This window comes from Epinephelus lanceolatus, chromosome 4 (genome assembly GCF_041903045.1).
Source record: "Epinephelus lanceolatus isolate andai-2023 chromosome 4, ASM4190304v1, whole genome shotgun sequence".
NCBI lineage: Eukaryota > Metazoa > Chordata > Actinopteri > Perciformes > Serranidae > Epinephelus > Epinephelus lanceolatus.
The window spans coordinates 32,017,800-32,042,693 of NC_135737.1; the positions used below are offsets into that span (position 1 = coordinate 32,017,800).

At 41.1% G+C, this 24,894-nt stretch overlaps 1 protein-coding gene across 1 annotated transcript in view; it reads right to left on the bottom strand.

Annotated features, from left to right (window-relative positions):
- The window catches only part of dync2h1 (dynein cytoplasmic 2 heavy chain 1), a 152,523-nt gene that overhangs the window by 108,630 nt on the left and 18,999 nt on the right, over positions 1-24,894 (bottom strand). The window contains exons 23-51 of the mRNA XM_078167136.1: positions 24,517-24,666; positions 24,108-24,313; positions 21,704-21,859; positions 21,463-21,577; positions 20,921-21,091; positions 20,206-20,364; positions 19,153-19,226; positions 18,796-18,945; positions 17,898-18,030; positions 17,701-17,818; positions 16,986-17,098; positions 16,699-16,812; positions 16,439-16,589; positions 13,590-13,795; positions 11,802-11,984; positions 11,417-11,599; positions 10,861-11,084; positions 10,364-10,479; positions 6,822-7,021; positions 6,518-6,649; positions 6,137-6,269; positions 5,726-5,933; positions 5,490-5,619; positions 5,160-5,315; positions 4,628-4,887; positions 1,605-1,851; positions 1,268-1,419; positions 895-1,039; positions 280-382 (exon numbers count right to left, since the gene is read on the bottom strand). Of these exons, the coding sequence (XP_078023262.1) occupies positions 280-382; positions 895-1,039; positions 1,268-1,419; positions 1,605-1,851; positions 4,628-4,887; positions 5,160-5,315; positions 5,490-5,619; positions 5,726-5,933; positions 6,137-6,269; positions 6,518-6,649; positions 6,822-7,021; positions 10,364-10,479; positions 10,861-11,084; positions 11,417-11,599; positions 11,802-11,984; positions 13,590-13,795; positions 16,439-16,589; positions 16,699-16,812; positions 16,986-17,098; positions 17,701-17,818; positions 17,898-18,030; positions 18,796-18,945; positions 19,153-19,226; positions 20,206-20,364; positions 20,921-21,091; positions 21,463-21,577; positions 21,704-21,859; positions 24,108-24,313; positions 24,517-24,666 (4,588 nt within the window). The remainder of the gene's footprint in view (positions 1-279; positions 383-894; positions 1,040-1,267; positions 1,420-1,604; positions 1,852-4,627; positions 4,888-5,159; positions 5,316-5,489; positions 5,620-5,725; positions 5,934-6,136; positions 6,270-6,517; positions 6,650-6,821; positions 7,022-10,363; positions 10,480-10,860; positions 11,085-11,416; positions 11,600-11,801; positions 11,985-13,589; positions 13,796-16,438; positions 16,590-16,698; positions 16,813-16,985; positions 17,099-17,700; positions 17,819-17,897; positions 18,031-18,795; positions 18,946-19,152; positions 19,227-20,205; positions 20,365-20,920; positions 21,092-21,462; positions 21,578-21,703; positions 21,860-24,107; positions 24,314-24,516; positions 24,667-24,894) is intronic.

Below are 24,894 nucleotides of genomic sequence, written 5' to 3' on the forward strand. Positions count from 1 at the left end.
AAAACTGACAAAGTTATTAATGCTTTATGTTCCTCAGTGGCAGCAAAATTATTCTACGTGAGGACTCTGAGGGATTTGGAGAAAAACAGTGGGTCATTCAGTCTAATACTCTGTTTTTATTTGCATATGGCAATGACAATGTGGGTGAAAGCCCTTTACTGGGCCTTGGTCAGATTCTTTAGGGTTCCCACATGGGTCCAAATGAATGTTCTTACTTGTTCCCTGACTTAGAGAAGAAAAATTACTCAAACACACATATTAATATGCATGCATTCTTACCTGCAGTGAGGTCATATCGCAACAGGCTGAGGACCCATTCTGTGAGGATACACGGGGTAAATAGGTAGTGGCTGTGGTCATCCACGGTAAACTTGGCTTTCACCTGAGAATCAAAGTAGATGGGGAGATAGATGATACATACATAACTATAAGACAACATTTACTGGCAATTGACAATATGTCAAATGTTCGAATTTACAGTGATTCATCGAAGTAGGTGTCTTCGTATTGCTCCCTCATCAGCATAAAAGGCACATGACACCAACATTACACAGATACTTAACCTCTAAGGGCATAATTTGGGTACCATTCATAGCTGCAATTTAGAACAAGCCATTTTGGTCTAACTCACTGATAGCATGTGCCTGTGCAATGTCCCAGACAAGATTAAACAACTCTCCAGTAGAACTCTGGCTTGTTTCAAACACATCACATGGGAGCACTGGCGATGTATGTGGCATTTTTGACTTTTATGAAGTGTGATACACAGTAATTTCATTAAGTTAAATAAAGGAGCCAGATATGCTAATGTTTGTGCTCTCAATATCTCAGGCAAGGCTATGCTTCTACGAATAAAAATGTGAACATGAATGAACACCCTGTCCAAGTCAATACCTGTTCATAGAGCTGCACGAGAGACCCAGCCAGCTGGTGTGTTTTCCCCGTGCTGGCCCAGGATGCCTGGCTGCCCAGGCTATGCTGGAGAACTGGCTGCAGGTATGCTGAGTAGATAGTCTGCAGCTGCTCCCTGTCTGGATAGCTAAAGGCAGAGGCAAAGAGGCAGAGAAACAGATGGATGTAGGAAAATAAAAAGAGAGGGGATCAGGGTCAGGGTTAGAGGGAGACCGGCCGTGAAACAGACAAACAGGGAGAGATGAAGGAAACATAGTGATGTTGGGTAACAAGATGGAGAGGGTGTGTATGCATGTACATGTATACTTGCAGGCTGTTTGGCAATGTCTCACATGTTCATTTACTCCATACTTACTCTATAGTGCAGATGCGAACTATAGATGAGAAGCGGGAGGTGAGAGAATGGCTCCCTACAGCACCCCCTGTGGACATGGAGGCCACCACCTGGATGTTCTCAAGACTCACCCAGTCCAGATTTTCATCATAGAATCCCTTATATGTCAAAACCTAGGGGAAAGACAGATAAGCAACATAGAATTAAGCAGGTTGAAAAAATAGGGGTGTTGATGTGAGAGGAACCAGTGTCCAAGCCTGAGGTTCTGAGGGTGGGCATTGGGATTGGAGCTATACTTTTCTTTCCTTCAACATCATCCATTCAATAATTTTCTGGCTTATCTGCATGTATTTTCTACCTGTTGCAGGAAGGCAGTGAGGTTGCTGGTCCCCCATTTGTCAGGTTTGGGTAGGTTGATGTCTTTTAGGTAGAGCACCAGGTTCTCGCAGTCTTTGGGTCTGAAGACTCGGCCGGTGTTAGAGCTGAGCAACAGGCAGGTCTGACCGAGCTTCTGTAGGACATGACGAGATGAGGTCTGGGCACTGCAGTGAACCACAGCGACCTGGGTGGACCGCAGCCGAGAGAAGGCATATCGCAGGAGCATGCTAGATAGAAAACAATAAATAGAAAAAAAGGTCAAGAAACAGACAAGCATTTCTTTTTTAGAAGGTGTGACCAGACAGGGTCTAACAACTTCAGCCAAATGAATAAAGGCTATAACTCTTAGACCTGTCATATATGGTTAGGATGGTGCCAGGACCATAGGAAATGATGAGAAGAAGAAGTGAGAGTTAGTAATGTATTTAACAAGAGGGCCACTTGGGATCTACAGAACAATATTTGTCAGAACAGACCCAAAGGCAAAGAGAGACATTTTGTGAGGGCGCAAACAGAGAGAGAAAATAATTGGAAAGTAAATTATGTGCATGCACGTGCATGTGCAGTGTATGTGTGTGTAAATTAATTAGATGTTCTTTTATCAGAAGAGTAAGCTGACAAACCCAGTGCCTCATTGGCACAGTGACCTTTCGGACAAAGTGAGGCAAGATGCGAGCACGAGAAAAGGAGACTTTTGAGTGAGACTCAACTGGAGTGTAAAAGGCAAACTGCGTGACCCTTGTTCTTCAAAAACCCTGGGGAGGGAAGCAATTACTTTTGTGGCAACGACTCTCTGTGTACACAAGCACATGTGCCATACACACATGCACACGCACATCTGATCCTTATCCGGACTTGTCAGTGCCTTTACACGAAAGGTCAAGTCTTGAATATAAGAAGCTTTGATATCAGTGTTGATTGTGTGCTTGTATCATTTTGAGTGTCCAAATTCAAGTGCCTCTACTTCACAATCCATACGACACACTCTTCCCCCATCATCTCACTAACCTTTTCTCTACAGGGAGACAAGCAAAATGTTTTTCTGGTACAGTGTCTATTTAAACTGTTTACACAGACTGACATTTTATGAATGACCTGAAACAATCACAGCAATGTTGTAAAATGAATAAATATAATAGTTGCAAAGAGGTCAGCAACTTTTCAGTTAATATCTACAAAAAAAATCTGTATTTTTGTGTTCTGATCCAGACTTCATGTTTGTGTGCAATTTTGTGATATGTATACACAGTGTATATACACATAGTGTCTCCATATACAGTACAGGCCAAAAGTTTGGACACACCTTCTCATTCAATGCGTTTTCTTTATTTTCATGACTATTTACATTGTAGATTCTCACTGAAGGCATCAAAACTATGAATGAACACATGTGGAGTTATGTACTTAACAAAAAAAGGTGAAATAACTGAAAACATGTTTTATATTCTACTTTCTTCAAAATAGCCACCCTTTGCTCTGATTACTGCTTTGCACACTCTTGGCATTCTCTCCATGAGCTTCAAGAGGTAGTCACCTGAAATGGTTTTCCAACAGTCTTGAAGGAGTTCCCAGAGGTGTTTAGCATTTGTTGGCCCCTTTGCCTTCACTCTGCGGTCCAGCTCACCCCAAACCATCTCGATTGGGTTCAGGTCCGGTGACTGTGGAGGCCAGGTCATCTGCCGCAGCACTCCATCACTCTCCTTCTTGGTCAAATAGCCCTTACACAGCCTGGAGGTGTGTTTGGGGTCATTGTCCTGTTGAAAAATAAATGATCGTCCAACTAAACGCAAACCGGATGGGATGGCATGTTGCTGCAGGATGCTGTGGTAGCCATGCTGGTTCAGTGTGCCTTCAATTTTGAATAAATCCCCAACAGTGTCACCAGCAAAACACCCCCACACCATCACACCTCCTCCTCCATGCTTTACAGTGGGAACCAGGCATGTGGAATCCATCCGTTCACCTTTTCTGCGTCTCACAAAGACACGGCGGTTGGAACCAAAGATCTCAAATTTGGACTCATCAGACCAAAGCACAGATTTCCACTGGTCTAATGTCCATTCCTTGTGTTTCTGGGCCCAAACAAATCTCTTCTGCTTGTTGCCTCTCCTTAGCAGTGGTTTCCTAGCAGCTATTTGACCATGAAGGCCTGATTCGCGCAGTCTCCTCTTAACAGTTGTTCTAGAGATGGGTCTGCTGCTAGAACTCTGTGTGGCATTCATCTGGTCTCTGATCTGAGCTGCTGTTAACTTGCGATTTCTGAGGCTGGTGACTCGGATGAACTTATCCTCAGAAGCAGAGGTGACTCTTGGTCTTCCTTTCCTGGGTCGGTCCTCATGTGTGCCAGTTTCGTTGTAGCGCTTGATGGTTTTTGCGACTCCACTTGGGGACACATTTAAAGTTTTTGCAATTTTCCAGACTGACTGACCTTCATTTCTTAAAGTAATGATGGCCACTCGTTTTTCTTTAGTTAGCTGATTGGTTCTTGCCATAATATGAATTTTAACAGTTGTCCAATAGGGCTGTCGGCTGTGTATTAACCTGACTTCTGCACAACACAACTGATGGTCCCAACCCCATTGATAAAGCAAGAAATTCCACTAATTAACCCTGATAAGGCACACCTGTGAAGTGGAAACCATTTCAGGTGACTACCTCTTGAAGCTCATGGAGAGAATGCCAAGAGTGTGCAAAGCAGTAATCAGAGCAAAGGGTGGCTATTTTGAAGAAAGTAGAATATAAAACATGTTTTCAGTTATTTCACCTTTTTTTGTTAAGTACATAACTCCACATGTGTTCATTCATAGTTCTGATGCCTTCAGTGAGAATCTACAATGTAAATAGTCATGAAAATAAAGAAAACGCATTGAATGAGAAGGTGTGTCCAAACTTTTGGCCTGTACTGTACATTACATTGCAAGATTGTGCAAATGCCTTCCCAGTTTATAATTACTGTATGCAAATGTTTGTGCTCTGTGTGCATGAATATCTGTATGTAATTACCCCTTTCCGCAGCCCTCGGGTCCCACCACCATGAAGGGCTGCCTGTGCTGACTGGTGAGCCATGGGGAGAAGCAGTGCAGACCTCTCTGCATGTCTGGAGTCTCAATAACAGGCAGTGTGTGCGTATGAGAGAGCTGTTCCAATGTGAGACCCTCGGGACGCTGGAATGTATAGGCTGCTAGATGGCCGCTGTCAGAGTCATAGTAGGTATCCAGTGGTTTTTTGGTGTCTGGTGGGCTTTCCCTGGCCCAGTTCAGCAGCTACAGAAATACAGAGAAATAAGGGCGAATATTATGACCAGGACTGATATCTTTCTCAAGAGAGGCATCACAGCAGTTCCCCACTAGCTGCATATCCTGTATTTGTATTTGAATGATGACTCATCCCACTATTTCTTTTATCAGTTACAGCTGAGGAGACTTACTGTAAGAAGCAAGTCTTTAAGTTTGAGACATAAATAAAATTTTAATACTAAGCTTAAACTATTCTTCTAGCCACCCTCTGCCAGTACAAAAAAAACAGGGGTCCTCACCTCTTTGGCAAACTCCTGTCTTGTTTTAAGGTTGAGGTTTCCTCCCAAACCCCTGAGAAGACCAACGATGAACTGACCTCTCTCTGTTACAGCACTGAGGTGTGACAGACCATTAAACACTGTACCCACCAGACTTGTCTCCACCACAAAGTCATTCTGATGAAAGGAGACAAGAAGAGAGGAGGATATACCGTTTGAATTAAAACCCAGCAAAGATTTACATATTGTTCAATGCATGCAAAATCAAGCCCAGGCAAAAACCTAGAGTTTAAAAAGTATGTTTGACTGTATTTGAGCCAGTGTGTAAAAATAGGATAGGGCAAAGTTTACCTCTTTGAGGACCCAGTCCAGGGCTCGTTGGAAGTAGTCTCCCAGCCAGTTTTCAAGGTTACTGCGACACTCCTCTGGCTGACCCCTCAACCACGACTTCAACAGGGCACCCACATCAATGTCCTCGTCGCTAAAGATATGAGTGGAGAAAAGAGGAGGTAAAAACAGTGAGACAAGCTAGTTGAGAAAGATGTAATTTGGTATACTTAAAACCCTGTCTGCATTGGCTGACTGACCTGAGAAAGATCATTCCCATGCGGGATATGGTGGCTGGTGAGGCACAGCTAAGGTCGTGAGTCTCAAACAGGAAGTTAACATTGGGTCCAAACTGGATGCGCTCTCCACTAGGCATGGTTAACAGCCGGTTATCATCAAGCACAGAGTTCAGACTCTCAATCCACTCTGGGTCGATGTCACCGTCGCACACAATCCATGAGTTCACCCCTAAAAAACCCCAAAACACATATACGTATTTACTCTACATAAATGCAGTACATTAACTCCAATACATACAGTGCAGAGTATAGCAAATGTAGACCACTTTAGGCAGACTGTATCCTGTTTCTTGTAAGGAGCACTGGTCTACAACTTTTCCAGTCTAAGTTCATCCCAGCTGCCAAAGTTCTGGCTTAGTGAGACAGACTTACCTTGTGGTTCTCTGACCACATTCCTCGCACTATGTGTGAGGACACCATCAGCCCATTCTCTGGTGTCCATGTCTATGTGTCCCAGCAGCTGTTGTCTAGGCATGGCCTTCGGATTCATTGTGTACTGCTTCACCTACAAAAATGCAGCATTAGTTATAGATAACATACAAGATTGGGAAAGAGTTTTTTAACTGACCCATAAACTAACAAAAAATGCTTTGCATAGTGCTTTATATGCTAAATATTATTGTAACCTAAGCCTTACAAAATGTAAATTAACAGCATTTTGAATATATTTACAAGTTTTATCATGAATTAGGTGTAATGTACAGTACGTCTCTATGAATGAAAATAAAGGTAGGCGGTTTGTCTGTGACTCACCACTTTGCCCGTCTTGCTGAGAGCAGCCCTTAGCATCCTCCAGAGTGTAGACTTCCCTGCTCCGCTTGGCCCAACGATAACTATGCCCATGCGTTGTCTCAGTTGTTCATTCAGCTCTAGGGCCTTCTTCAGCTACACAGAGATGGAAAAGCAGTTGGCAGTTATATGATGTTTTAACTGTTTTACTATCAAATTATCCAACCTTTGTCTCTGTTTATGTTTACTGCAATACAAAGTGAGCCCAAACACTGACTGAATACCCATTCAGATCTTGTATGTCTATGATGTCTTCATACATACACACCTGGCTGGGTATAAGTTCAAGCCGTGCCTCCTTGTAGACTTCCTCCAGTGCATGCATCAGTATCTGGTCCTCCACATCGGTGAAATTTACCCCAGAGAAGACATCTCTGACCAGAGCATCAAACCGAGAGCTATCGGCAAACGTCAGCTTGGACATGGTGTTCAGTCTCATTGCCTGTACCACCAGACTACTCTCCTGAACTGCATGTAGATGAAAAAGATTTATTTCTGATTCCAGTCTGAAATAGTATAGGCATGTAAAGAATACTTCAATGAGGATTTGATTAGAAATTCAAAGTTGCTTTATACTGGTGAAAGAAGACGATATGCAGAGAGAAACGCAGGGAGAAAAACACAAAAACACAAGGTTATGGCAATTAATGTGTCCAGTCATTATTGCTTTGCTCTTGCACATGCCCCCCATTATACAAGTGCTAATTACCAAAGCCTGTCATGATTTAAGAGTTTGTCAATACTTCTGTTCTCTTCTCCAAAGATGCTGGCCTTCCCTGCAGGCACAAATGTGGTGTTTCTTTCACAGCAGAGAGGAACACTTGGCCAGGCTACACACAGAGACAAACACAAGAAAACCTTGGGGACTCATCAACAGACAGGAGGTGCATGTGCTGTGTGGGTGTGTGCGTGTGCACGTTTGTGTGTGTTGGACAGATAAAGGGCGAGTGGTGGAACAGAAGAATTTGAAAGAGAGAGAGGGATGGGTTCAAGAAAAGGCAGAGAGGAGAATGAAGAGAGAGATAGGGGGGAAAGTATTGAAAAGCAGAGACATGAAGGAGAGATGGGGATTAGAAACAGAGGTCAGCGAGTGAGAACGAGTGGGATGAGAGCGGCATCGACAGCCAGGTATCAGAGAGAGAGCTAACAAGAGGTCAGAGGGAGGGGGAAGGAGGTGAGGAAAGAGGTACTGAAGAGGTAAACAACAGAACTCTAGCAAAGTGTTTGGGAATGAGAAAAGGAAGGACAAAAGTACAGACAAGCAAAAAGCCCAAGGGAAGAAAAGTTTTTAAGGGGGGCATTTGGACTAAATGTCAATTGATGGCATGTCTGTATTAGAGGATTTAGAGGGCAAAGACGACAGCAGGTGTCCAGAGAAAGTGCTGGTCAATAAAGGCTTTTTATGTTCAAGTACACTCATGCATAGTGTTTCTCAAACTGCATCTGAGAGATATCCACACACAAAGACACAGATTATCAAAACATTTTGTGGTGTGACCCTGGCGGGGACAGGATAAACATCTCCAAACCAGCCGAATTTTCACTATCACCTTATCCTTTAATCCTTTTCATCAGCTCAACAGCTGTCTATCTCTCAGGTCAGACACCTCAGTGCAACAGTTTCAGCACTTCTCAGGGGATACATTTTAGAGATACTTTCACCAAATGACCAAAAATTACACTTTCAGATTATCGACTTTTTGTGGGGGAAAAAAAGTATTGGATCATTTCACTTTAAGCCGATACACTGCAGGGACATTAGAAGCTATATAGATACACTGTAGTACAGTCAGTTTCACAACTGAGACTGTTCTGTTATACCCTGGCATGGTCCGATCTCTCAGTTCATTTCTTTTCCAAGGGTTGTAATTGACAGAGGTGGATCAAAATGCCGCTTGACACAACTGGATAGACCTACAACCAATCAGAGCATTGAAACACATGACGTAGCATTGAGCAATGGAAAAATGTCAACCGGCTAAAGCACGCAGAGATGAGCTGTGATGGTAAAGCATCAATATGTCTGTGAAGGAGTGTTGCTGTTTTTGCCATCAGAAGAGTACCTCCTGGCTAAGCTAGGTTTATGCTCACCATCACGTCCCAGGTGTGAGGGTGTGTGAGCTAAAAATGACGGCATTGCTTATTTTGGGGTAAGCGCGAAGGCTCCGCAAGTTGTCAGTCATCATCTGAAACACACCCCATATTAAATAATGGTTGTAATTGGTCTGACCCGGAAATCTGTTTGAACGAGAGGGAGACCAGACGCATCTACCGCAGCAAATAAATGATGAGCTTGCAGATTTGTCTGGTTCCCAGGCTACTTCTTTTAAATAATGAATATGTGAATATGAAAAATATCAGCGTCATCATCAGCGTAAAAAAAAAATTAAACGCTGATATTTTGACAAACTTAATTAGCCTCTGGCTATCTGCAGCAAGTTATGTTACATGACAGTATAGTAATGATTTTTCTGCCTCTGTGGTGCAGTAAATTTGTTTTTGATCTGTCGAGCAGGCTGTCACAGGCCAGAAGAGTCAGGTGTCTGACAATCACGTAACTGAAATGCCACACTTGATTAAATAATTTGCTGTCGGCGATAGACACCACTGGTGGATTAGTGCATTTAGACTATAGACATCTGAATTGGGCTGGTCTATAAATGTTAAAAACATGGTCCATGGCACAAGTACTCAAATCTTCTGAAACAGTGAATTAACAAAAAAAAATAAAATATCCTATGTGCACATATCTACTATTGCAGCAGGTAAAATTCAGTCATTGCAAAGTCATTTGCAAATAGGTGCTACTTGATGGACTTCTTCTTTATTACTATTTTATTTTTTCCACGTTTGAAGCAAGTTCTTATACTGAGCAGTGAAGACATGTGAAACCGACAATGTCATTTTCAGAAGCTCTCATTACCTGTTATCAATACTGAAATAATAAGATTCCTGACCCATGAAGTATGCTAAGGAACACTGCACATACTGTAAAATCTGTATAACAGCAAAGCTCTATATCTCAGTATCATACAACAGTGAGCATATACATATTTAGCAGCATATTCTGCAGATTTTTACAGTGACATTTGTTACAGATACATTGGGTAATTTGTGTAAAATGAGTGTTCAAAAATGTGTTAATTGTGTATCCTTCTGTGTATTTTATGCTGTCACAAGGATAAACTCACTGTGAACATTTCAGTTTTCAGTAAAACTAGTGTTGGCCAATATACTGACCAGTATAAGGTTACTGTAGATATATTGTATCAACGTATATGTCAGCTGATAAGTACCAAGTAACTGCAATGCAGACGTGCTAAACTAGGTTTGGAGTAATTTAGAAAAAGTGACACAATTAAATACTTGGTATGTAACTTGGTCCCAAAAAATAAAATCAATAAAATCTAAGGGATCCATATCAAGACTGGTGTTTTTTGTTTGTTTTAAGTGTTGTGTTGCTGCATAACTTCAGCTTCAGGCAGGAAGAAGTTTTCAGTTGGTGTCATGTTTGACTATAATGAAAGCCAGCCCCTTTTCCATCCCTGATGACATGTGATTGTACATTCTGACATGTTTATGTCTATGTCAAATACATTTTTAAATTGACAGATGCTTGCAGTATATGTGTAACATTGTGATAAACAACAAGTTATGGTACTGTGAACTTTTGACAGCGAAGAATGTGACTTGAGGTCATGGTCAAACAGGCACCATCTATCTCCTAACTTTCCTGTCACGCTCCCCTACTGGAAAGCCTCACGGAAATATTGTATCTTAAAATAAAAAAATAGCCAGAGGGGGTCTTACTCTTGTCCTTGTCATGACTCCTCCTCTGTTGCTGCAGGAGACTGCCACAGGCCTTCAGCACCGTCTTCAGAGCACGCAAACCCCAGTCGTAGTGCTGCTGGGGAGTCAACAGCTCCCTGGACAGACACATAAAGGCACATTTTCACACATATTCACACACTTTGAATTGACTATAGTACGGGCTGTAGTGCTAAGGGGAGGGAGGTAGAAGATGACTTGCCCACAAAATCAATATACTGAAATAGACTGTAGTGGCTTAGTAAACAATTTTGAATAAATTCAGCACTCACAGCACAACTCAAATTGGAACACAAAAAATACCAGTTAGTGAACCACGCAGACATTAAGATCAGATTGATGACACAGGTCACATTCATACTGCATAAATAGTACTCTGGTGACAAGTTTACAGACGCTGTAATAAATATCACAATTTTCCTCCATCCAACCTCAACCAAAACCAACCAAAAAAAAAAAGACTTAGTAAAAATTTGTACCTGGCCAGGTTGAAAATTGCAACCAGTTTGCATCCAAGCATTTCTCCATTTTTAAAGCCCTCAGAGTAGAGGATGACCTCAGCAATGAGCTCATTGTCTGGCCTGCTCATTGCCACAGGCCTGAACAGCTGCTTCAGGTTGTCGGGCAGCTTCTGTCTGCCTCCGTATCCCTTTCCTGCCGGGTTTAATGTGATGAACACCCCAGAGTTTGGGTCCAAATCCACCTGGATGATGAAAAGAAAAAGAAGGAAAAGCCATTGTCATTGATAATAAATGTTTTAAACTTGCATGAGTATAGTTAGATTGTTTGATGATTAAAGACCAACTCCTCCACAATGGATGAATATAAATAACTGATATATATAGACAGATGATGGTGAGGACAGAAGGTTAAAGGTAAAATGTGTGTATATACAAGCCAGTTTTAATTAAACAGTAAGATGTAATAATTGAGAATAAGGTACAAAAATATGGGAGTGAGAACTAGTGAGTACTTTTTGGCATCAGCACTTGGAAACATTCCTGTGTTTTTCTGTAATTTTTCTTATTTCCTGACCTCCTTCCCCAGCAGCTCACACGTGTTCTTGTGATGTTTGAGGGAGTCCTGAATGGCCTGAATCTGCATGGAAACTGCAGACAACACTGCTTCCTCCAAGCGGTTAAACTCGTCAAAGCAGCCCCATGCTCCACACTTCACGAGGCCCACAAAGATTCGTCCCATTGACTTTACATCGATACCCTGAAAAAGAGATGGATGCAAACCGAGTAAAAAAGATCTTCCTATGTGTCTTGCTTTGTGTGTGGTCACACGTTTAATGATCAGAAACTGCGCATTTACATACCATGTATATGTTCCTGGTATGTCAGAAATATTGACATCAATATAAAGTTTGGGCTGTAAGGTTAAACACATCACATACTCTTTAGAAGCGTACTTATACCTCATCACAGTTAAACACCAGCACTTGGCGTCCGAACAGCCCCCCCAGGGCTTTGACCGACTCGGTCTTGCCTGTGCCAGCAGGCCCGTAGGGGTTTCCCCCAAGTCCCATCTTCATGGCCTGGGTCAGAGTCAGGTAGCACTTATCAGTCAGTGGAGTGTGCACCAGCTTAGCCGCATTCCCCTGGGAGATAGGTGGAGAAGAAAGTGAGCGATAAAGACAGAAAAGAAGTGACAGAAACACAGTGAGATAGCCAGACAGAAATAAAGATATGACGAGTGAGGGCAGGGTGGATGGGGGCGCAAGGGAGAGGAGGGGGGGGAGAAGTCAGCAGAGGATAAAGGCAAACAGACAGATGAGGGATTAAGAGGGGACGGAATGAAAAACAAATGAATAACAGGTAAAGAAAATGAAAACGAGTGAGACTGAGTCTAGCAGGTGTTATTTTAATGGAACTGCAGAGGTGAAATAAAGCAATGTGTCGTCAGTGCCCCTCATATTTGCATGAACAGTGCCCTCTAAAGGTAAAAAAAAAAAAAGAAGTTCAACCAATATTCCTAGAACATTTTTTTGTGAGACCCTGAATGAGTAACAAGATAGCAATTTCTCTCAGCATTCAAGATGCTGTTTCTCTACAGAAACCAGTTAATCTAAAGTTATTTAAGGGATTGTGGCAGCATCAGTGGAGGAGCTTAAAAAACACATAACCTGCATAACCTCAAGTTGAACAGTCTTCCTGTTTACAAGACCGCACTGATGCCTGGAACTACCTATAACTCAGTGGTTGTTGTGCATACGGTTACATAACCATACCAAGGTGATACTACAGTACAAGTGACTATGGTACATACAGTATGTATGTACCATAGTCACTTGTACTGTGGTACATACATACAGTATGCACTATGTCTACAGTATTTATGAGCTTGTCAAAAGAGACTTCTAATAAAGGACTTCTAATATGCATTTGCTGATGAACTGCAGTGAGAAAATCTAAACTGCACGCACAGCATTTGATTATATAGCATGTGTTTGTGTGTGTGAAGTCTGAGTCATGAATGTGAGACAACTAATTAGTACAAAAAATAAATAAATAACTGATCCAAATCTGGTGATTAATGCACAATTTTTGTCATTAACAAAAAAAAAACAACCAGACTTACTAATTATGCAAATTAGCTGCCTCACAAAGAAGATGGAAATGTTTGTTGCTTTCCTCCCTTTTGAGTTATTGAAGATTGAAAACGAAGTAAACAAATTCATTCCCACTTTGGACTTTGATTTTATATTCTGACTGATCAAGAAGTAGCTAATCACGCTTAACTACAGAAATGTACAGTACAGGCCAAAAGTTTGGACACACCTTCTCATTCAATGCGTTTTCTTTATTTTCATGACTATTTACATTGTAGATTCTCACTGAAGGCATCAAAACTATGAATGAACACGTGGAGTTATGTACTTAACAAAAAAAGGTGAAATAACTGAAAACATGTTTTATATTCTAGTTTCTTCAAAATAGCCAAGATGCCAAGAGTGTGCAAAGCAGTAATCAGAGCAAAGGGTGGCTATTTTGAAGAAACTAGAATATATAACATGTTTTCAGTTATTTCACCTTTTTTTGTTAAGTACATAACTCCACATGTGTTCATTCATAGTTTTGATGCCTTCAGTGAGAATCTACAATGTAAATAGTCATAAAAATAAAGAAAACGCATTGAATGAGAAGGTGTGTCCAAACTTTTGGCCTGTTCTGTATATCCAAATTATATTTACATGCAAACACACCTGGTATTCGTATGTGTAGCTGAACTGTGCATCCACCATATGTATGATGCAGCATTTGTCTGTTCCCATGTAGAAGCGAAGCTGCTTCTTCCAGGCCCAGGCATCAAGGCTGGTAACTCCTGCCTGGCTAAGCTGCTTCACCACACTGATGTTGTGAATAATATCCAGGATCAAAGCCTTCAGCTTCAGCTGCAGGACGCTGGATTCTGTACAGGAAGACGTGAGAATATTAGGATGGCAGAATTGGTAAAGTTCTGCAAATGACAAACTTGATTATAAATGAGGATTGTTTTTGCACAGGAGTTAACACAAACGTCTGCATCATCCAGTATTCTACAGTGTGCTGTATAGATCTCAGTGATGTAATTTCCTCTACTTCCCCTTCTTTGATCAATTACATTAAAAGACTCTTATTTAGGTGAACTTTATAAACTAGCAAATTAATTACTACTTTATTCAGTGCTCTTTAATGTCCACCCCACGTCATTAAATAACCCCAACAGGCACTCTTTTTGCTGCTTTGTAAGTGTTATTGTGAGCAGACAGAATGGCAACAGCTTTAATGTTACCATAAACCAGCAGTGTTTGACAGTTGTAAGGAAAGCTGTTAAAAGTAAAAAATTCCGAAATGCATCGATTGGTGAGAGAATAAATAGGACCACTCACTGTGTGAGCCAACAGCAATTTAGAAAGGGAAACTTTGTCAAACACGAATACAGCCACACTGATATTCTGAAAAGTCAATACCACCGACCAATACTGTCATAAATGAACTTGAGGCTACATAGAAACTCTGTCACTGCAACTAACTTGTCCGGCTGCCCTAATTATTTAGTACCCCCTGTAGTTTGAGAACAGTGTCACAGTTGAGCAAAAAGGAAAAGAAATAAGTAACAAATACAGCAAGAATAACACCTTAAGTTTAGAGTTTGACTGACACATGCCCTGTTACAAGCGTATATCTTGGTCACGACAACTTAAACAAATATTTGAGGAATCCTAACTAAATATATTTATTTATTATTGCATACAAATATGCATAACTTCGAATGACTAGTCTAAACTACAGCAACAAGCCCCCCTTAAAACAGCAGAGCTACAGCCTTACATGCAAGAATGTTTAGGCTTAGAATACCTTTTACTCCAATATCTTCACTGTAGATTACTTTTCTACATGTATCTCTGAAGCCGGGACTTCATCTTGTAAATCATAGTTGGTTTAATAATGACGCACTGTGTAGGTGCTTTGAATTCCGTGTGAGTAGGAATGCATCAGTGATGTCAGCCTAGCCCCAGCAGCATAAAAAAATACCTTGCCAAATGAACACCATCTTGTCTTGTCTCTGTGCCAAACGGGAGATCACTCCCACTCCCCACCTGGGTTTATGGCCCATTAATGTGGACTTGGTAATTAGATTATCCTTCTTGCTATTACTTTAGCTACTTTAATCAGCACTGCCACTCTGAAGCCTCTTCAGCCTACCTGGTTGTTTTAAGAGAGCTGGTAATTTAATGAGATGTTATCATGGAAATGGCTTCTATTTCAAGTGTGGGTGGTAGAGATTTGAAGTCACGACACTCACCATAAGAACCATATTATCTGCAAATGTAATAATTTCCCAAAATCTAAATAAGTGATAATGGAAAATTTGTCTCCAGTAACACTTTATGCAAGTAAAACAAGCACTGTGTTCATAGTTACATTCCAAATGACACAGAAATTTGGAATTTGGCAGCAATGTACCGTGAAATTATGCCACTCCCGGGGGTTATTGAAGAGCTTTTCATCTCACGCATGAGTAAAAACGATTTAAATTTAAAAATCCTTCTTACAAATTCAAGTTGTGTTGAAAAAAAAAAACTCCGCTGTCATGTTTTATGTAGCCATATATTCAATCCCGAGTCATTAAATTAGCTTTCCAGCTACTGCATCTGCAGCGTTAAAGGGTACTGGCCCTCTGCATCCTCTCGTGTCTGACTGGCTATCAAGAGATTCACACAAGAGCAGTCATTCGACATTAATCTCCCAGTCCTAAGTAGCAACCCAAGATTTTGATCAGAGCTCAATCATTAACAACACAAGAGGGAGTCTGATAATGGAACAAAAAAGCAAGAGGGACGTAGCAAGTGTTTAAAGGGCATGGCAATTTGGGGAGGCTAATATTATCATGACTGTGATCAGCAACCAGAAAGCAGAAGAAAACAGGGGAGAGAGAGAAGGACAACATCCTGAGCACCATTTAACATGCTACAAATAGAGTATGTCTGAACATTTACTGACCTCTTCACACTAAAAAACATCACACAGGGCTCCTCATGTCTGGGTTTGTATCAGTCTCACATCAGAGGTCGTTTTATCCTCTCAATTTTCAATTTTGAAATTATGATCATAATTTAGTCATTGTCAGCATAGGGAGATACAGTATATGGTTGAAGAAATTTAAGGATACGGTCAGAGGGTTTTGTATGCACTAAGACATTTATTTAACCTGAGCACAACCTATACAAACACATATTTTTCTTCATACCATCCCTATCATCATTTAGCTTTTATTTATTCAACATGCATGAAATGCATCCAGGCCAATGTTTAAAAATGCATTCATTCATTTTGGCCACTAGTGGTCAGAAAAACTCCAAAACAAGCTGACAGTCACACAGCACTGACACATTATCAGCTTCTAATGTTGCTATAGCTAACATGTTAGCATATGATTGCCTACTCCATGTTCAGGACATTTTAAAGGACATTTAAGAGGCACATACAGATTCTCTCTGCTCTGGTGCAAACAGAGGGGAGAGCATGGATAAATTTACCAATGCAGACACACAAACACAGACACCACTACCTGTGTTAGTTTGATCGTCAGAGCTGGTGTCCACTGTAGTATAGTGTTCTAGTTTGGCATTGAGCTCCAGCTCCAGCTGCTGCAAATTTTGCTCCTTCAAAGCTCTTTCCACATCTTCAGTAAACTGGATTTGCTCAGCCAGACACAGAATCTAAACCAAAAATTAGAGCATTCAGACATTTCAGATGCTTTTACGTACATGGTCTTGGATTTCAACTTTATAAAAAAGTACTGTGGGTTGTATAAAAGTATGCATGTACCTGTGATGGGTAGCGTGAGGGGTCCAGCGCCCCTTTCTTTCCTGCTGACAGACATTCATACAGCAGGTGTTTCAGAGTCTCCTTCATTTCCACAGAGAGATTACTGAGCCACTCCTTGAGAGAAGGAAAACAGTTTACACACAGCCACAAACAGGTATGCAAATAAAATTAGTGTATAAAACTTTATTTCACAAAACGAATGCAATATGTTCTACTGTAAACAAACTGAAATCAACACATTCATGCACAGCTTTCAGGGTCCAATTAATACTGTTCAATAGCTTTACCTCCACAAGGCTGGTGATGCGTATGACGTTTCTGAGCGGCACTATTTCTCCCTCCAAGGAGCACATGGCGACAATGTGCTGGCATTGCTCATCAAAAACAACACTGTGGATGCCTGCACAGATAAATAACACACAGATTATATTCACTGTCCAAAATAATATGCTATGACACAAGGGATGCAAGGAAGACAGGAGAAGATAAGAGAACAGAACAAAGGATAGGACAGAAAAACAAAGAAGAGCACAACATAACATTATGTTCCATGACAATAAGTGCATTCAACCATGTGGGTACAACCCCAAAAAGTGCAATAATATAGGGAGTTTGCTCCACCATTGTGAAGTCAGGACAGATAACAGTCTTGGCTTTGTAGAGCAGTAGCTGGGCCTCCTTCATATTGAGGGAGTAGCAAGTCAGTTGGCGGTAGTAGAGCACACTGAATGGGCTGGGGTGTATGGTTTGACCATGCCTAAGATGCAGGATGGACCTGAGCCATCTCCAGCATAACTGGCATAATCGGTGTAGAGTACAGAGTAGTGGGGTAGTGTGGGAGAACTTGGACAAGATGAAGACCAGCTGAGCTGCTGCATTCTGGATGAACTGCAGAGGTCGGACGGCACATTGAGGCACACCAGCCAGGAGCGAGATGCAGTAGTTTTAGCACAAGATGACAAGAAAGAAAAAGAAAATGATAGAACAAAACAGGTTTCTGACCTGCAAAGAGTTTCTTGAGGTGTGACTGGATGACAGTTGGGTTGGTTGCCTGACCAAGAATCTCTAACAGATCATCATCTCCTATGAAGTAGAACCTTGGGAAGGCAGAGCGCTTCTCCTGCAACACATAAAAAAGATAAGTGGTGATGCTTACAACCTATGTTTTACTAATGTAGTCTCATAAAGTGTGTGTGTACCTCCAGGAACTCATTGAGTGACTTTTGGCAGCGCTGCAGCTGATCCAGTATGGTGACCAGGGAGTTTCTGATGCCAGCCCTTGAGCTCAGAGAAACAACTCTGTTGTCTCTCTGAATGTCTGACATTATAGACCTGTTACACATGCGGGGAAAGTATTTTGTTACTGACTGCGCAAAAAGAAATCCCCCCTGTGATTCAAATTCTATTTGTGCATTTCTCCCAGCAAAAGACACCACCCTAGTGTTATACTGAGTACTGGCTGCAATAAACCTGAACATTAAACAGAAATGAACAGTACATCAAAACATATCCGTGCAGTAAGAAAGAAAATCACCACCAGTATGGGAGTGGATATCGAATGACACAATGAGTAAGGTTTAAATGCCAATTCAAGCTTAAATTTAAGGGTGTTTATATTCACATATAATGGATAGTGCTTCATTTCAGACTGGGAGTTTATGGGAGTGGGCAGTGTGCTTGCAACCTCTTGGTCAAATTCAATAGATACACATTTGACCTGCATTACTCTTGCTGACAACCAATTTGCAATGTAGAGCAAAAGCTCTCTGGATACGGACCAAGGGCCTCAGAGACAGTTTTTACCCCCAGGTGGTTAGATTACTGAACAGCAAGCACTTTGAATAACTCTCAGTGTTGTAGGACACACAGGACACGCATCTGGCATTTTAAATGTTTTTATGTGAGGTACTGCAAGCACTTTAAAACATTTAGATTATTGTAGAACAGCAAGCACTCCAAAAGTATTAGATGTGGAATGGCGAGCACCTGTATTCAAATATAGACTGTACTTTTTAATATGTCTGAGAACAAAATAAACATGAACTTGAAACTTGGATGGGATACAGTCACTCTCTCACACACAAACACACAGACTACCTGAAGTCTTCATCAACCCGTTTGAAGCGGGCCTCCTCACGGGGCAATGCCCCTCGTCCAAAAATGGGCTCCAGATAAACCCAGCGCCTCTGGATGGCATTCAGACTGAGCAGGTACTCATCTAAGTCTGATAGACGAACCTCCCACAGACTGACCTGTACATATGCAAAGTAAATACAGTAACATACAGTAAACAACAGTAATAAAAAACATGCAACAAAACTACAGCAGTTCATTAAATTAGGTTAACACATGTTGTATATTTAATAAACAGAGAGTCTGGGGAGATTTACATTATACCAAAAATAAAAATGAAGCACTTAAAGATTATAAAAGTGTATTCATAGATTCTTTGACCTGACCTTGTCTTGAAAGCTGCGGTAGTAGGGAGAGTCTTTCAGAGACTGCAGCAGACAGCGGTTATCTCCCACCTGGATGGGCACAGAGCGGTGATAAAGCCAATGTTTGCTAATCCTTAAGATTTCATTTAATGGTGCCTGTAGATATGCCTGCATTTTCCTTAAGACTCTTTTGTGTCTTCTGAGTCGATCTACAAAATGGTCACTTTAATTGACCTGCCTGAAATAATGATTATTAAAAAATAATGAAACAAAAGGAAATTCAAACAACAGCTGAATGATTTAATGTTTTCAAAAGCACTGCCTTGTATGCAGAATTTACTTTTGTATTTTTGTGTACTATCTTAATAAACAGCATTATGCTGAGTCAAAGTCCAACATTTCTGCTAACACCTTTATCTGTATCTTACCTTTATCAAGTAAGCAAAAACAGAGAACACTGAAGCAGCCACATCCTTGATCACACTGTCATATCATTTGTTAAATCTATCTAGGGGCCAGCCCAAATTCAATGATAGAGAAGAAGTCTAATTTATTTGAAACAATAACATGTTCACAGAGAAAAGATTACTTAACTACAGTGGAACAAATTACGCTGAATAGGGATGAGATGTTTTATTATTACAGAGGGTTATGTGCAGAGAGGCAATCATGGGACCTGTAACAGATGACAGGGATATGAGAAAGCAGTGTTTGGTGTTAAAAGCTAAAAGATATTTGGCGGTTACTCAAAACAAAAAGCAGATGCTAAAGAATTTCTTGGTTGCAGGCATATCAGTCAGGCTGAGAAGAATTAGTGGAGATATAGAGTTAATAAAACAATGTAACACAGCCTTCTCATTTGGTGGATGCCATCTGCTTTGTACAAGAGGGTTGTGGTCAAAGTGTGGCTGATAAAACTGTAGCCAGTTATGATAAACTTTAATTTACTTTGCTGATTAAGCTGTAGTGCCAATGACATACCCTGGATCCATGTAACAAGAGTGTGTTTTGTGTTTAGATGCAGTATGTGAGTCCATCTTTGTTTGTTTCTGCATGCCCGAGTGTCTACCTGGTTGACTATATCCTTCCAGTCCTTGATGAGGGTGAGAGTGCGCTTGCTGCTGTCTGTATACTCTGTGAGGTTGAAGGTAGCTGCAGCTCCCCACAAATCCAGCTCCCTCAGCGCTTCTCTGATTGTCACCTCTGCCTGTGCACGGCTGTTTAGATCCTGTAACACACACACAAACATATGTGCCCTGTTCAGTTAAATTTTCAATACAAACTCTATGACGATGAAGATTTTCTAAGTGGCATGACGGAAATATAATGTGAGGCACTGAAAATCCAGAAAAAAGAGAAACTTTATTGAACAATTTTATTTAAAAAAACTATCTCTTAATATATATTGTTTCTGAATAAAATTACTGAATCAGTCTGTTACAAAATAAAACAATGCAGTTATCAGTCAAATTATTCAGTAATGGCCTGCATGCCAAACCTATAGACTGTGTGTGAAAATATCTGTAACCTACAGTATGGTCACGAGCTTTAGCTGTACTAAAACATATGCAATTTCTTACTTACTGCTGCCCCCTTGTGGCCCTAGACATGTATTGCGGTAACATTGGCAACCTTTATAATTCATATTTATTTAACAAACCTTGTCCCATACCTAAAAAGGTATAAATATAAAATGAAATATTTAAAAGAGGTGTGTGTCCCTGTAGAAGTATGTGCTTCCGCCCATTATGTATATGTCTGTGCTTGAGTGTGTGCACACATACCTTGAGCTCCAAGGCCTTCTCTATGATGGTGTTTGCCACACCGAGGAGGTCATTAAAGGTGAGTCTCTCTAAAGTCGTCCCTCTTGGAAGGCCAAGCAAACGGAACATGTCCAACCAGTGGTCCTGGGACAGGTGTTCCCCACGCACATACTTCAGCACTGGGACCATGTTCTAGACATACAGATGGAAAAGTGTGAACATAAAAGTTAAATTTGAACAAAATATATTGCATAAGGCTGACTGCCATAAACTTTTCTGAACAACTGTATGCTACCCAAAAGAAGAATCATTTTAAATTTGGTGATACCATGAATACTCCGATAATGCTCCACTGACTAACCTCACATTTTAACACCCTGGCAGGCTCTAAGAATTACTGAATTGTCAGTAAATTGTCCAAAGCTTTTGCATTGATGAGCATAATAAACACTGTAGCCTTTAAGCCCTGTTTGAGGGTCTTTATAGACTTGTTCCTCTATAATAAATATACTCAAACTGAAGAGAAGGCGATGTTATGTTAGTCCACCAACTATACTGTCTACCTTGTATTTGTCCACTTCTCCTTGCAGTTTAACAGACATGGCAGTAGGCTGCTCCAGCTTCCTGAGTCTGTCCTGCCACGTCAACAGAAACTCCTCAAACACATATGTCTTACTCCTGTAAAACAAAAGAAACATACATATCAACATATAACTGAAAACAGAGTAGTGACAAAAACTAAGAAAAGTGCCAATTCTAGGAAATTGAGATCCGTCTACAGCGGGCCTAATCTTTACCCCCTACCTGAATGTGATCCAGTCCTCCTGGGCCTTTTCTGTGAAACCTTGCTGCCACTCCTCATACAGACCCCACATTTGGCTGTGCTCCTCCATGTCTGCTTTTGTCTCTTCAGCCAGAGAGAAATCTGGAGCCCCCAGATCAAAATAGGCACAGTCCTCACTGAGGAGATGAGAGGAGAGGATGGCAGAGGAGAGGAGAGGAGAGGAGAGGAGAGGAGAGGAGAGGAGAGGAGAGGAGAGGAGAGGACAGGAATGCAGAGGAGAGAAGAGTGATTGCCACTTAATCCAACAGTTCTCTCAGGTGAAATGCAGGAGAGGCACTCATCTCTGAACTATGATATTATGTTTATTATAATTATGATATATGTTATTTTTGAACTGAGAACAGGATTCACACTTTTTACTTCTTTGAGTGTAACAACACTTGATGTAAAGACACTACAACACGTCCTTGTAGGTGTAAGTGAGGTGACTTCACAAGTAGACTTGTATATTAGTTCTACTCTGGGGCAGCTGCTCTGCACGGTGCCCTGGGCTGAAGTGTAATTGGGTAAAGGCTATGAATAATATACTATTTCTCATTATTTCAGGTTTGATGTGTACATAGAAATGCATCAGTAATAATACTGAGTAGCTTCAAATATAAAAAAAACATATAACAGAAAGCAGGGGCTGCAAGAGAATTGAAAAATAAAATTAAGACTTGGGTACTGGTACTCAATACATTTAAGGTATTGACCCAAACAACCCAGTATCAAGCAGTATCAAAAAGTCTTTTGTCAAACGACACCTGCATTTATACTTTCTTGCACTGTGTGTCTGATCCAGGACCATCCATACTCCCCACCCATTCAGCAAATTTTGTGTTGATGCCATCTCCAGAGCGACTCTACTTTCGGTAAACAGACAGTTTGATGTCTGCCCGGTTAGCTTATAGAGTAGCTGTGGCTAACATCCAACACCAAGTTCTTAAACTATCTTAAAAGACTCACATCAACATCAAAGCGGCTTGACTTGTCATTAAACCCCTTCATAAACATTAGGTAACTATAGCCTTATGATGCTAACAGTTAACCTAATCACTATTGAGCGTGGTGTATTTAAACGTGCAATATGTAATTTTCTGCCGCTAGGGGTCTCAAACCAAAACAATAACAGAAGACGGAGTTGGATGACGTCACAAAGTAGCGTGGGATCATGGGAGTTGTGGTCATATAACAGATACAGATCTGACGTTCCTCACTCTGTGAAACCGAAACTGACCGTGGCAGTTTTTTGGCAGAGCGAGCTTCAGCTCAGCATTACAGAAACCTATCGTTAGATGCTGTGGTTAGCCAGCCTCCGCTCCGCAGCGGAGGCCGCTGGCCGGAGTGCTGGTGCCCCGGCGGGCAGCAGTGCTTGCAATACACTGGTGGAAATGATTAATATTTCAATAACATCAGCCAGATGTTCGCTTACCTGTCTAGTAGAACACACACGAGGTCGGCATTGAATTGTAGTCCTAGATTTTCACGACGCTCTCTCCATCTCGGAAAGGCCACACCAATATTTATCCTTGATTTAGCTCTCTTCTTATCCCAAATTCTTCTGGGATCGCTTGGTTGACCCGCACATTTCCGTTTTACCGGCTTGTTTACCGGGACAGCTTCGGTGTCAGAAGCTGCAGCAACCGTCAATGCATAATCATGATCCATGATGAGTTAGCTTAGCCTAGCAACAGTAACATTCATTCTCTGACGTCTCATCCGGTCTGCTTCTTCTTCTTCTCCTTCATTTAATGGCTATGGTAACTGGAGTTACGTCGCCATTGACATGCGACCTAATGACACGGTCCGTAACTTTTATTAATATTTCATATTTATCTGGGTTTGAAAAATTTCTGATAATCAAAGTACACAACTAAACAAAATATATAATATTGGTTTAATCGTTTTTAGACATTTTTATGTGGAAAAACTATATATTATACCTTTAACCAAGACCAAAGGTACGGCCATACTACACGGCACTCCATTCACATTATAGGTACAGAATGAAATACTCTGTTAAAAGGTACTGATACTGGTACTGGTATTGTAATTTATCAAACAAAACCCAGCCCTTACTAGAACGCTGTGTTTTGTTGAGTCACAAACATTAATAGTGGATCTGAATAATAAGTCAAACTTGTGGCTAAAATCTAAAAGGCTAGAATTGTATCACATTAGATTTAGTTAAGTTACTAACAATCCCATCAATATTGAAAAAAAAGAAGAAGATTTTTTTTAAACTATTTTCTGGCCACAGCATCACCACATTTTTTCCAACTACAGCATGTTCTAAAAAGATGAAGGCAATATACATCTGAATCAGCTGCCCCAACTCTCTGAGCAAAGAAAAAACAGTTCAGCATATTAAAAAGGACTTACAGCAGTTTACTGCGCACAAGCTCAAGCTCCTGGAACTCCTGCTGCTTGTCCCTGATGGTCTGGAGGCACGCAAGAAGAGCAGCATGATCACCGCTCTCGAGCATCTCATCTTTAGGCTTCAGCTGGTCCCAGCGGGCTTTAAAACGTTCCAGATCCGCTCTATAGACGTCAATACGACTCGCCGCGTTACTTCGCATCACCTCCACCTAAGAGGGGAACAGGGCGAGGGAGAGCAAATAGCACAAGAGCACAGCCAGGGACAGAAAGGAAGGGTGATTAGGGTAAATGGGCATTGTTATTTTTTATCTAAAGACTTCCAAAAGATGAGCACTAGCAGAAAGCCTTTACAGAAAATCTTGGATGTGAAGTTTTTAAACCATAAGCCAACATGTTTGTGAGTTTATGTCACCTGATCTTTGATCATGAGCTGGTGGCTCTCCATGACAAGCTCTAGTTTGTCCCATTTGGCCCTCAGTGAGGACAGGGAGTCCAGACCACCCCCAGCCACGGCTCGCAGCAAGCGGTTCTTCTCCTCAGCACACTGGAACTGAGGTAGGATCTATGCACATACAAACTCTAGTTAATTAGTTACAATGTCATGTCAAACATGTGTCCTGTTCCACATGGAACTACCTGTACAAGACACTGCTATGTGTGAAACATCAGAAATATAACAACAACACATACAGCATAAATTCCCAAACACTTATAAATCCATGCGTGCCATGTCATTGACAGTAGGGGCTTACATAGAAAAGGCTCATTAAAGCTACAATTGGAAACTGTC